Source organism: Ornithorhynchus anatinus, chromosome 3 (assembly GCF_004115215.2).
Source record: "Ornithorhynchus anatinus isolate Pmale09 chromosome 3, mOrnAna1.pri.v4, whole genome shotgun sequence".
NCBI lineage: Eukaryota > Metazoa > Chordata > Mammalia > Monotremata > Ornithorhynchidae > Ornithorhynchus > Ornithorhynchus anatinus.
This window is the reverse complement of record NC_041730.1, coordinates 106,883,772-106,897,653: the sequence shown is the minus strand read 5'-3', so window position 1 is coordinate 106,897,653 and position 13,882 is coordinate 106,883,772. Positions and strand designations below refer to the sequence as shown.

The 13,882-nt window shown below is 41.2% G+C and overlaps 1 protein-coding gene and 1 long non-coding RNA gene across 2 annotated transcripts in view; one reads left to right on the top strand and one right to left on the bottom strand.

Moving 5' to 3' along the window:
* Nucleotides 1–13,882, bottom strand: part of PCDH15 (protocadherin related 15) — a 913,479-nt gene that overhangs the window by 139,461 nt on the left and 760,136 nt on the right. Inside the window, exon 26 of the mRNA XM_029061331.2 lies at nucleotides 11,847–11,987. Coding sequence (XP_028917164.1) covers nucleotides 11,847–11,987 — 141 coding nt within the window. The remainder of the gene's footprint in view (nucleotides 1–11,846; nucleotides 11,988–13,882) is intronic.
* Nucleotides 1–13,882, top strand: part of LOC114810259 — a 54,226-nt gene that overhangs the window by 23,759 nt on the left and 16,585 nt on the right. The gene's annotated exons all lie outside the window — the stretch shown is intronic.

Below are 13,882 nucleotides of genomic sequence, written 5' to 3'. Positions count from 1 at the left end.
TAGTTTAACTAGAAGGGCATAGTTTGTGACTGTGGGCAAGTAACTTCACTTCTCTCTGCCTCCGTTCCCTCATCTGTAAAATGGGGATTAAGACTGTGAGCCTCACGTGGGACAACCTGATGACCCTGTACTTACCCCAGCGCTTATAACAGTGCTCTTCACATAGTAAGCATTTAACAAATACCAACATTATTATTATTAAATGTATATTAAAGTATTATAGATGATAGAATGTGTGTGGGTATGGTTGTAAATATATTAAATAATTAATAGCAATGACATTAAGATGAAAATGCATTTGAAAAACCTGAGAAACTTTATAAAACTTAGTATGAGGCATTTTATGTGGGTAGAACTACCTAGAAATGCCTCGATACTTTGATTTCAGCCATAAGCTAAGGGTGTTTTACATATGATGACACTTACTTGTTCTACCTGTTTTTGTTCTGTTTTCAAACAAAATGTAATGGGTGTCCTGAAGCTGAACTGCATCACTTTTGACTGAAATGGAAGTAACTACAAAAGTCCCTCAGAGAAATCAAGATAAAAATGAACTAAACATGAGTTGATAGGCTGGATGAGTTAGAAATTTGAATGTAGATATGCTACAGGAATTCAGAGGAACTAAGCTCATTGTGAACAGGGAATGTGTATACCAACTCTGTTATACTGTACTCTCCACCAAAGTGTTTAATAGAGAGTTCTGCACACACTAAGGCCTAAATAAATATGATTGATTGATTGTTGCTTTTAACATGGGAAGATTTCTGGTCCACAAGTCAGGGAATAAAATCCTTCAGGAAACATAAGGAGCAGGAGGGAGCAGCAAGGGGATAAAAATTACTCAGATTTAAAGAATATTTTCTCAATTTTCAATCTAGAGATTAAGAGCATTAGACAAGCACTAAGATCTCAGTCATTTGTACATCAATCCAGTAATTCCCTATGCATTTGTTTTCAGACCCACTTAGTTCAGAGTGAGGACCACCACAGAGATGACCTTGAGCAAGTCATTTAACTTCTCTGTGACACAGTTATTTGACCTGCAAAATGGGGATTAACACTATGAGCCCCATGTGGGATATGGAATCTGTCCCACCTGATTAGCTTGTATCTACTCCAGTGCTTAGTTCAGTGCCTGGCACATACTTTAAAAATACCATAAAAAAGTTCTCCATGACAAGGGACCAGGAGAATAAGCTTTGTATATCCATATGAGATGGTAGTAATAGTTATTATTGAGCACTGTATTAAGTACTGGAAAAAAATTACATGGATAAGAATTGAACCTGTAAATAAGGTAGGGTATCTATAGATGTGATAAGAAGCATGAAATAACATCAATCAGTCACCTTGCCCCATCTTCAAAGCCTTACGGAAAGCACATCTTCTCCAAGAGGCCTTACCTGATAGTTCCTTATTTCCTCTTCTCCCACTTCCTTCTATTTCACCTTTACTCATGGATTTGCATTCTTAATTCACCCCTTCCTCAGCCCTACAGGAATTACATATATTTCCATAATTTATTTATTTGTATTTTAATGTTTGTACCCCTCAATAGACTGTAAGCTCGTGGGCAAGGAATGTGTCTACCAACTCCATTGTATTGTACTCTCCCAAGTGCTTAGTAAAATGCTCTGCACACAGTAAGTGCTCAGTAAATGTGACTGACTGATTATATGAAATAATTATATAGTTATTTATGAATTAACCTTTTTCTTGTCAACTCTGTATTTTCCATTTTCTTATTATATCATGTGACTTGAAGAGGAGCAGGGATCATTATTCTCATATTACAAACAGAGAAACCAAGGCTCAGAGTATCTCCATGACTCTTAGGGAAGAATTCTATGCCCATGCTAAATGACTTAGAGAAAGATTTCATATGGAAGTGTTGTTTCTTGGGCATTGAAAAAGTAAAATTTCCATGTACATAAGCAGAATTTTTCTCATAAATGTTCAGCTAAGCAAGAAAATTAAATGGATGATAAATATACTATTCAATTATTTTTGCCTATTAAATTTAGTTAATTGGAACAAAGTTGAATTGCATTATTTTAAATTAGCATAACCTTTAAATGTAACCAATTTAATCTACCAGATGATATATCCAATGCACTTATGTAACAGACACCACTCAAGAGGTTTTAAGAATATTTTTGTTGATACTCAGTTTTTTTAAACTGCAGAGGTAAGATATTTATAATTTTATGGTGCATTACATCCACCATAGAGTTTACTTTACATAAAAATCTATGAACTAAAAATCTTGCACACTTCACTGTATTCAGTAAATATATTCAAGTATTCAGATTTTGTCATCTATTCAGGCAAAGTCAAGGGGATAGACACATTTTCCCATTACCCAGACCTTTGATCACAGGCTTTAGCTATGCTAGATTATATATGTACACTATGTATACAATGTGTGTGTATATATATATATATATATATATATATATATATATATATATTTGTTTGTGTACTATATATAGATAGATACTAAACTAGATTATATATGATGATGATGATGGTATTTGTTAAGTGCTTACTATGTTCAAAGCATTCTTCTAAGTGCTGGGGTAGATACAATCTAATCAGGTTATCCCACATGGGGCTCACAGTCTTCATCCCCATTTTACAGATGAGGGAACTGAGGCACATAGAATTGAAGTGACACCCAAAATCACACAGCTGACAAGTGGTGGAGCCAGGATTAGAACCCATGACCTCTGACTCCCAAGCCCAGACTCTTTCCACTGAGGCACGCTGTTTCTCTAACTACATATTTACTATCTATATATACTGTAGGGATCTGAATGCTCTGTAAATAATTGCTCCAGTGCACTAAAGATTCCTAATGTCAGAGAAGGATGAGGGCAGTTTTCACAGTCAAAGGCTCAAGTTAAATCTAGGATCATTAGGCCACTGTATTATGTAAATTAACTCAGAACAGCATGACATAGTGGAAAGAGCATGAACCTGGGAGTCAGAGACACTTGGTTCTTATTTCGGCTTTGCTAGTTGTCTGCTGTGTGACCTTGACAAGTCACTCAACTTTTCTGGACCTTAGTTTCCTCATCTGTAAAATGGGGATTAAAAATATGTGTTCTGACACTTACTTAGACTGGGCTCTATGTAGTCCACAGACTCTGTCCAATTTGATTATCATGTATCTACACTAATGCTTAATACAGTGCTTGGCACATGGTAAGTACTTAACAAATACTACAATTATTATCTTTATCATTGTAAAAATTAGTAGATCCGAAGGTGTTCACTTCTGGATATCAGTGGGGGCACCTATCCATTCTAGGCACTCAGAAGCTGGGCAGTGGGGGAAAGGAAAGCCAGTCTAACTTGTTCCCACAGTCATTGGGCCGTGTGCTAACTTCATCTGTTCAGGGTCTTATCTGGCACAGAGAGACTCCCATTGGAGCTGAGTAGGACTGGAAAGGGCTTAGGAAGAAGGAACACAGTAGCCAGCTGTGATTCTAGGGATTAAAGGAACATGTTCTCCCCATGTTCTCACTGCCATTGCCGAACACCCTCTGGCACTTCCTGTTTCCTGCATGTCTGGTGCTCCTCTGGCAATACTCCTGGGGCTGTAATGCTTCATTTTCACTATTTATAGTAGTAAAAAAAGCCCAAGATAGGGGGAAAATTGGGCCCCTTATACATGTGTTTTTCTAATGGGATTTGTTAAACACATACTATGTGCCTGACATTATACTAAGCAATGGGGTAGATGCAAGTTAATGAGTTTAGACACTGTCCCTGTCTCACAGAGGGTTTGCAATCCCAATTCCCATTTTAGAGATGAGGTAACAGAGGAGCAAAGAAGTTAAGTGACTTGCCCAAGGTCACACAGCAGACATATGGTGGAGCCAAGATTGGAAACCAGTTCCTTCTGACTTCCAAGCCCAAACTCTACCACTAGGCAATGACACTGAAGTGTTGGCATCCCTCAATTGACAGGAAGAGTGTTGTAAAGAGAAAGCAGTCATCCGTTTCCCTCTGAAAGGGCAAGTGCAGTGGGAATAGGAACAAACAGGGGGAGGTGGGGAGAGAAGAGGAACAATGAAGAGAAGAAGGGAGAGGAGTAGGGCTATTGCTGCTGGGAAAGATGAGGGAGGGGAGAGGCCCCGTGAAGTCTAAGCTGTATTAGCTGTGCTAGCATCACCTCATGGGGACGTGGCATGGGAGCCACCATGGTGGGGCATAACAGTCAGGTTCCAGGATATGGCAACTCCTTAACTCAGTCCCTGCCAGGACAAGGTGCAGAGTCAGGACAATTGTTGCCCTTTAAGGGGCAGTATCCCTGTCACAACAGGCCTTTCCAGTTTTGAAATTCCTCTAACCACAAATCTTTTACCTACCTTCTCCTCCACACATACCCTTCCTGCAAATCTGTCCTGAACCCTCCCAGAGATCTCATATCGTTTGACCCATACCAATTTTCTCAAGACGACATCATGCCCCCATTTAGATTCCATATACAAACTACCTTCCCTTGATTCACAAATTGATGCTCTCAACACCACTCAATCCATTTAACCCAACTCACTCGCTCCCCTATCCCTTTGCTGATTGCACACCACTAACTCACTGTCTTGGATCACCTCCGCAGTCCGCTCCCTTGGCTCCTATGCATGAACCTCAGGGCACTGCTGACAGACATCCAGATATCAAGCCAATCTTTTTCACCTCAAATCCATCCTTGCCTGTTTTAACTTTGCCCTCTCCTCCAACTGGCAACCTTACTTTTCCATCCTTATTAGCTCCCATGATCACTGCACTCAACAGTTATTTCAGACGTTTAATTCCTTCCTCAAATCTCCTGTCCTCTGTCCTCCCCCATCACTTGCCCTTGATGATCTGGCCACATACTTAATTGATAAAATTGAAACCATCAGGTGTGCTCTCCCTTGCTAACCTCTCTAGTCTCCTGCTCCTCTCTCGTTCCTCCATCCTTTTGAGCCCTGTGACATACTCAACTTTCATAGCAGTATCTCAAGAGGTTTCCTGCCTCCTCTCAAAATCTATCCCCTCCACTTGTGCCTCCAATCACAACCCTTTGCACCTCATCAAAAACTTGACCCTTCCTTCTTCCCTTCTTTCCTTTCTGACCACCATCTCAACCATTCACTTTCCAAATCTTCTTTCCCACTGCTTTCAAACTTGCTCATATATCCCCTATCCTAAAAAAAAAAACAAAACACACCTCTCCCCGGACCTCAAGCCTCCCACCAGTTATTATCCCATCTCTCTCCTATCATTCCTCTCCAAATTCCTTGAACGAGTTGTCTACACCCACTGCTTTCACTTCTTCTCCTCCCATTCTTTCCATGACCCCCAGCAATCTGAATTCTTCCCCCTTCCTCTCATTAAAAGTGCCCTCTCCTTTTCCAAACTGCCTTAAAATCTCCTTTCTGCCAAATTCAACAACCTTGACTCCATCCTAATCTTCCATGACAGCTCAGCTTTCTTTGACACTGTGGACCACCCCTTTCTCCAGGAAATGTTACCTACCTTGGTTGCACTGTCACTATTCCCTCCTTGTTCTTCTATCGTTCTGGCTATTCATTGTTAGTTTCTTTTGCAGGTTCCTTATCGGAGAAGCAGCGTGGCTCAGTGGAAAGAGCACGGGCTTTGGAGTCAGGGCTCATGAGTTCGAATCCCGGCTCTGCCACTTGTCGGCTGTGTGACCGTGGGCAAGTCACTTAACTTCTCTGTGCCTCAGTTCCCTCATCTGTAAAATGGGGGGATTAAGACTGTGAGCCCCACGTGGGACAACCTGATTCCCCTATGTCTATCCCAGCGCTTAGAACAGTGCTCGGCACATAGTAAGCGCTTAACAAATACCAACATTATTATTATTATTATCAGCCTTTCCCTCATAACTGTGGAAGTCCTTCACAGCTCAGTTCTGGGTCCCCTTCTATTTTCCATTTACACACACTCCCACAGAGAATTCACTTGCTCACATGGCTTCAACTATCATCTCTATGCAGATATAATAATAATAATATTGGTATTTGTTAAGCACTTACTATGTACTGAGCACTGTTCTAAGCGGTGGGTACTTACAAGGTAATCAGATTGTCCCTTGTGAGGCACACAGTTAATCCCCATTTTACAGATGAGGTAACTGAGGCACAGAGAAGTGAAGTGACTGGCCCAAAGTCACACAGCTGACAGGTGGCAGAGCCAGGATTAGAACTCATGACCTCCGACTCCTAAACGTAAGCCCATGCTCTTTCCACTGAGCCACGCTGCTTGTTCATTCATTCATTAGTATTTATTGAGCACTTACTATGTACAGAGCACTGTACTAAGCGCTTGAAATGTACAAATTGGCAACAGATAGAGACAGTCCCTGCCCATTGATGGGCTTACAGTCTAATCGGGGGAGACAGACAGACAGAAACAATAGCAATAAATAGAATTAAGGGGATGAACATCTCATTAAAACAATAGCAATAAATAGAATCAAGGTGATGTACATCTCATTAACAAAATAAATAAGGTAATGAAAATATATACAGTTGAGTGGACGGACAAGCACAGTGCTGAGGGGAGGAGAAGGGAGAGGGGGAGGAGCAGAGGGAAAGGGGGGAAAAGAGGGCTTAGCTGAGGGGAGGTGAAGGGGGGTAGAGGGGAGCAGAGGGAGCAGAGGGAATAGGGGAAGCTCAGTCTGGGAAGGCCTCTTGGGGAGGTAAGCTCTAAGTAGGGTTTTGAAGAGGGGAAGAGAATTAGTTTGGCAGAGGTGAGGAGGGAGGGCATTCCAGGACAGCGGGTTGACGTGGCCCAGGGGTCAACGGCGGGATAGGCTTATCTATTCAATACACCTCCATCCCTGATCTCTCTCCAGTCCCATATTTCCTCCTGCCTTCAGGACTCTCTATTTGGATGTCCCTCTCAAAACTCAGATTTTTTAACATATCCAAATCAAATTTCTTCATCATCCCTCCCAAACCCTATCCTCCCCCTGACTTTGCCATCACTGTAGACAGCACCACTATTGTCCCCTGTTTCATAAGCCTGTAACCTTGTCATTATCCTCAATTCATCTCTCTCATTCAAACCCACATATTCAATCTGTCACCAAATCTTGTTAGTTCTGCCCTCACATCACAAAAATCTGACCTTTGCTCTCCATCCAAACTTCTGCCATGTTGATCCAAGCACTTAGCTGACCCTGCCTCAACTACTACTTCAACCTCCTTGCTGACCTCCCTGCTTCCTGTCTCTCCCTATGTCATAATCATTTCTCTACAAAAATGTTCAGTCCTTATTTCCCCACTCCTGAAGAACCTCCAGTCATTGCCCATCCACTTCCTCCTATACTTTTGGCATTAAAGCAGTAATCACCTCATCTTACTTCACTGATTTCCTACTACAGTCCAGTACATTCACTTCACTGCTAGAACACCAACCTCCTCACATATCTCAATCTCTTCTATCTCACTGCTGATCTCTTGGGACTCCCTCTGTCTTCATATCCAACAGACCACCACTCTCCCACTTTCAAAGCTTCATTAAAATCACATCTCCCCAAGAGGCCCTCTCAGACTATACCCTCATTTCCCCACCTCCTTCTCCCTTCTCCACTAGTACTTTTTTTTAATGGCATCTGTTAAGTACTTACTGTGTGTCAGGCACTGTAGTAAGTACTGGAGTTGATACAAGCTAATCAGGTTGGACACCGTTTATAGTCCATGTGAGGGTCACAGTCTTAATCCCCATTTTAAAGATGAGTTATCTGAGGCACAGAGAGGTTAAGTGACTTATCCCAGATCACACAGCAAAAAAATAATGGAATCAAGATTAGAATCCACATCCTCTAACTCCCAGGCCCCTAGTCTTTACATTAGGGTACAATTCTTCTCCCCTCTCAGGATTGCACCTAGAGAGTTTCCAGTACTCTACTAGTCTCGGTTATTTGGGGGGGGGGGGCAGCGGAGTCAAGCAGAAGCATACTCATTCCACTTCTAGCTTGGTCAGTGGCTAGCAAGAAAAAGGCAATCTGCTACAAGTCAAAACTCACCTGTTCTGGGCAGCAGCGGCATGGGAAAAATTTGAGGGCAGAGACTCAAGTTTACTGTGCAAACGAAGGCAATGATAAACCACTTCCATATTTTTCTCAAGCAAACTCTATGGATACACTACCAGAATGATTTCAGGTGGAGGTGAGGCATTCTGGGAAAGATGTGTCCATGGCGTCACTCTAGGTCAGATATAACTTGAAAGCATCACACAAGACAAAACACCTCTACTCTTGATTTGCACCCTTTATTCACCGGACCCTCAACTCCACAGTACTTATGTACATGTATATTTATTTTAATGGGTGTCTCCCCATATAGATTATGAGCTCCTTGTGGGCAGGGAACATTGTCTACCAACTCTGTTGTACTGTATGCTACCAAGCGCTCATATACAGTGTTCTGTACACAGTAAGTGCTCACTAAATAACTGAAGTTTTTGCTATGTGCTTACTATGCACTAAGATTTGTATTAAGCACTCATACAAATCTGAGATAATCAGGTCAGACCCAGTCATTGTCCCACATGGGACTCACAGACTAAATGATAATAATGATTATGGTATTTGCTAAGTATTTACTATGTACCAAGCACTGTTCTAAGCACTGGGAAAGATACAAGGTAATCAATTTGTCTCATGAGAGGCTCACAGTCTTAATCCCCATTTTACAGATGAGGTGACCGAGGTTTAGAGAAGTTAAATGGATTGCCCAAGGTCACACAGCAGACAAGTGACAGAGTTGGGATTAGAACCCATGTCCCATGGACTCCCAAGTCTGTGTTCTTTCCATTAGGTCACACTGATTCTCGATCTCAACAAATACCATTGACTGATTGGGCCAAGTATCAAGGAAAGGAACACGAGGAAATATGTGCAACAACAATACAATAGTGAAAGGGTGCCTCTGCTCCCCTGCTTTGCCCAGGGTTTTAAGTGTTTCAGCGCATGGTGAATAAACCATAGGAGGGTAGAGCAGGCTCTATTGCTTAAAAGGACACGTTCCATTTCATGGCAACAGGCTGCTTCCATATCTTTACCAGCTATCTCATACTGTGTGCCTTTATTCACAAGACATCAGACAAAAGCATGTGGGCAGGCTTCTCAGCTTTAAAACACTGGGAAGCCACACATCCCCAGAACCCAGGAATTTACCACCACAACCATCCCAAATGTGGGTCAGAATGTTGGACTCAGGGCCACAAGGAGTCTGAAACTCTGCTTATCTAGCCACAGTACACTATACCTCTGGATTTATCTTTGTCTTTAGGTTGTTTTTGTATTATTACAGTTGCATCTTTCCTTAAGTGGTTATCACAAATACCTTTTTCCCAACTTGCCTTTACCGTCCCCCATCCTTATTCTGCGATTGTGAGCCCATAGGGGGCCAGCAGCCATCTACAATTCTCACCCATGCATTTTTTTCGCAGTGTATTAAGCACAGTGGGTGCTTAATAAATACTACTACATCTTCGACACTCCTCATACTACTACTACCATTAACTACCTTTATTATTACTAAACACCTCACTATTGGCTTCAGAGTTCTCCATCACCTTGTCCTCTCCTACCTCACCTCCTTTCTCTCCTTCCACAGCCCAGCCCATCCACTCTGCTCCTCTGCCGCTAACCTCCTCACTGTGCCTCATTCTCACCTGTCCTGCCATCGACCCCTGGTCCACTCTACCTCTGGTCTGGAATGCCCTCCCTCCTCACATCCAAACCAGCCCACTTCCCCGCCTTCAAAGCCCTACTGAAAGCTCACCTCATCTAAGAGGCCTTCCTAGACTGAACCCCCTTTTTCCTCTGCTCCTCCTTCCCTCCACATCACCCCACTCCTTCCCTCTGTACTACCCCCTTCTCCGCCCCAAAGCAATTGTGTATATTTGTACATATTTATTATTCTATTTATTTTATTAATGATGTGTATATATCTATAACTCTATTTATCTATTTTGATGGTATTGATGCCTGTCTACTTGTTTTGTTTTGTTGTCTCTTCCCCCCTTCTAGACTGTGAGCCTGTTGTTGGGTAGGAATTGTCTCTGTTGCCCAAATTGAACTTTCCAAGCGCTTAGTACAGTGCTTTGCACACAGTAAGTGCTCATTAACTATGAATGAATACTATTACTACTACTACTACTAGGAGGCAGGGAGCTATAGGGCTGGATCCTTGCAAACAATCACTCAAATATATTGAATGCTTCCTGTGTGCAGAGAACCATACTGAATGCTTGGGAGAGTACAATCCAAATATATAATAAACATATTGCTTGCCCACAATGAGCTTACATTCCAGAGGGATGAGCTAAAGCCCTAACTCTACCACTTGATTTATTCCTTCTCCCCATCCTCTAACTTCTAATCAGGACTTATGTCCTGGCACAGGTGCTGTTAAAGCACTTTGCCTCCCTTCTTTGTTGGCAGAAAGAGGTCCCTCACTAAATCCATAGCTTGCCTTGAGGGTTTATTTTCTGCCTTAGTTTAGATCTCTTGTTTTCTGGAATAAGTGGGAGGATTAGTTGTTGCTGTCGTCTTATGCCGTCAATACATGTCCAACCGACCCATAGTGATGCCACGGACACATCTCTCCCAGAACGCCCCGCCTCCATCTGCAATCGTTCTGGTAGTGCATCAATAGAGTTTTATTGGTAAAAATACGGAAGCGGTTTACTATTCCCTCCTTCCACACAGTAATCCTGAGTCTTCACTCTTGATTCCCTCCCATGTCACTGCTACCCAACACAGGTGAGTTTTGACTTGTAGAAGATTGCCTTCCACTTGCTAGCCACTGCCCAAGTTAGAAATGGAATGGATATGCTTCTGCTTGACTCTCCCTTTCATAGCTGAGACTAGTAGTACTGGAAACTCTCCAGGTATGACCCTGAGAGGGCTCTAACCAAGTCTTATCTTGTCTTATGCCGTCGAGTCGTGTCCGACCCCTATCAACACCATGGACACATCTCTCTCAGAATGCCCCACTTCCCTCTGCAACTGTTCTGGAAGTTATCCATAGAGTTTTCTTGGTAAAAATACAGAAATGGTTTACCATTGCCTCCTTCCATGCAGTAGACTTGTGTCTCTGCCCTCGACTCTCTCCCATGCCATTGCTGCCCATCACAAATCAGTTATAATTTGTAGCAGATTGCCTTCCGCTAGCTAGCCAATGCCCAAGCTGCAAAGGATATGTCTCTGCTTGACTCTCCATCGCCGTTGTTGGGTAGGGATTGTCTCTGTTGCCAAATTGTACTTTCCAAGCGCTTAGTATAATGCTCGTCACACAGTAAATGCTCAATAAATATTACTGAACGAATAGTCGAGACTGGTAGAGTACCAGAAACTCTCCAGGTGTGACCATGAGAGGTGGAGGAATAGACCACTCTTCAAAACAAGAATGTAATCCCATTTTTATTATATCCTTTGCTCTTCCATATTTCATGGTCCTTGTTAATTCTCAAAGTATAACTTCTTTGCTATTATTTCTGGAAGCCCCACTCTCTTTTCACCTTCATGCGGATAGTGAATAGTTGGTATCCATATTGTCCACTTTACTTTTTTCTAAGGCTAAAGCTAGTGAATAAACAATGCCTATGTGGGAAATGACTGTTTTAGTGACTATAGAGTTCAAATATATTTTAGCCCTGAAATCTATATTCAGATCCCAAATGAACAATGAAAACAATGGATTAGCTCTTATCAATTAAAACATCTCATTCTATCACAACACTTTCTATAATGAGCCATACAGAAAAAGCAAAACAGAACTCCAGCCATGTGTCGAAAGTTAAAGGTCACTTACTCTTGGAAGGGACTCGAAAGTTGTTTCTCACTATTTCTAGTGAATCTGCTTGAACTCGAAGGATATAGCTTTTGGTGGTCTCAAAATCCAGAGGCTTGTCCACATAGATAACTCCAGTGATGTTATTAATTCCAAATACACCTGAAATTTCCAAGTACATTGGTCATTCTCACGTGGAAAAAAGGACTATTTCCTTCCAAGATTTTCTGATAATTGCATTAGTGACTTCTAGAAGAATACCATTATGCTTACAGTAGCACGAGACAGCTCAAAGATGATTATATTTTGAAGCTCCAATAAGCAGTATCTATTTAAATTTACAGAATTTACTACTTGTTGAGTTGTTTAATGAGTTGCAAAAAAAAAAATGGGGCTATAAAATCAGACTTGAGAACTAGTTAGGATCCAGCTGTTGTAATTACTTTCCTTACTAATAATGAATTGCTGCATTTTGGAGTCCTAGGAAATTATTGTGTCTACAGTAAATCCTGTGGCATTAAAGAGTTAAATGCAGCTGCTTTATTTAATTGTGCTAATTTTGTAGAACAGTTTGTGTAACTAACAAGGAAGGCAGACTAGCAAAAAGTGTTTGTGAACTGGTAAACATAACTACACAGCTCAATTTTGGCTCATTGTGTAAATGGCTTCAAGTCTGTCTTGAGGGTAGTGTGCAGTGATAGTAATAAACATATTGAACATTTTTTTTTCCAAGAAGTATTTGGTCACAAGCTAATTCTTAAACTAGAGAAATAATCCATATCTTTAAAAAACTGACTTTAAATTCACCATTAATATCATTTATTCCTTTTGGACAAGATATCAGCTATTGAAACCTCACTTGCAGTTTTTTACCTTAGGAAAGAGGCCCCCCACAGACAGAAAGAATATTGACAAAAATGATTAAAATGTTCTTACACCTACACTGTAGACTGTAAGTTGATTAGAGGTAGGGAATGTATCTGCTAATTCTGTGGTACTGGACTTTCCCAAGCACTTAGTACAGTGTTTTGAACATAATAAGCACTCAATAAATACCACTGATTGATTATATGTGAAATACAGAAATTATGATTCCTCTTTCTGAAAAAGTATTCATAGCATGATGTTCATTAATGCAAATTCAAAAACAATTAAAGAAATTTGAGAAGCAATGTACCTAGTGGATAGAGACAGGCCTGGGAGTCAGAAGGATTTGTATTCTATGTCCTGGCTCAGGTGACCGGATGACCTTGGACAAGTCAATTAACTATTTTGCGCCTCAGTTACCTCATCTGTAAAATAGTGATTAAGACTGTGAGCTATATGTGAGACACAGACTGTGTTCAACCTGATTACTTTGTATCTACCTCAACATTAGTAGTGCCTGAAGCACAGTAAGCACTTAGCAAAATCAAAAAAAACCCAGTACTAAGGAAAAGAAACAAAGGATTCTTCATAGTTATGAATTGTATCATTATTATTGCTTTTATGTTAAGTGCTTACTATATTTCAAGCACTGTTCTAAGCACTGGAATAGATACAACAATCAGGCAGGACACAGTCCCTTTCCCACATGGCCTCACAGTTTAATTAGTTTGAATCCACTTTATTTGGTTGAGGAAAATGAGTCACAAAAAGTTAGGTGACATGGCTGAGGTCATACAACAAGCAATTGGCAGATCCTGGATTGGAATCCAGGTCCCCTAACTCCCAGGCCTGTGCTCTTATCTATTCCTCTAAGTCACACAGTTTCTCAAAGTGTACCATGGAGTGAAAGTGTGAAGAATATTATAAAGGCATACAGTAAAAACAGGGTGATATAACATAGCATATACCTGAAAAGAAATATAACTTGCCTGCACTGTGGTATTGGAGGCTTCCCTATAATATCTACTAACAGGGAACTAAAACAGGATACTATTAACAGCCATCTTTTTTGGCTGCTGATATAAAGATGATGGTGGTTGGGAATATTTCTTAAGTTCTTATTGTATGCCAGGCACTATATTAAGTACTGGGGTAGATACAAGCTAATTAAGTTGGACACAGTCTCTTCC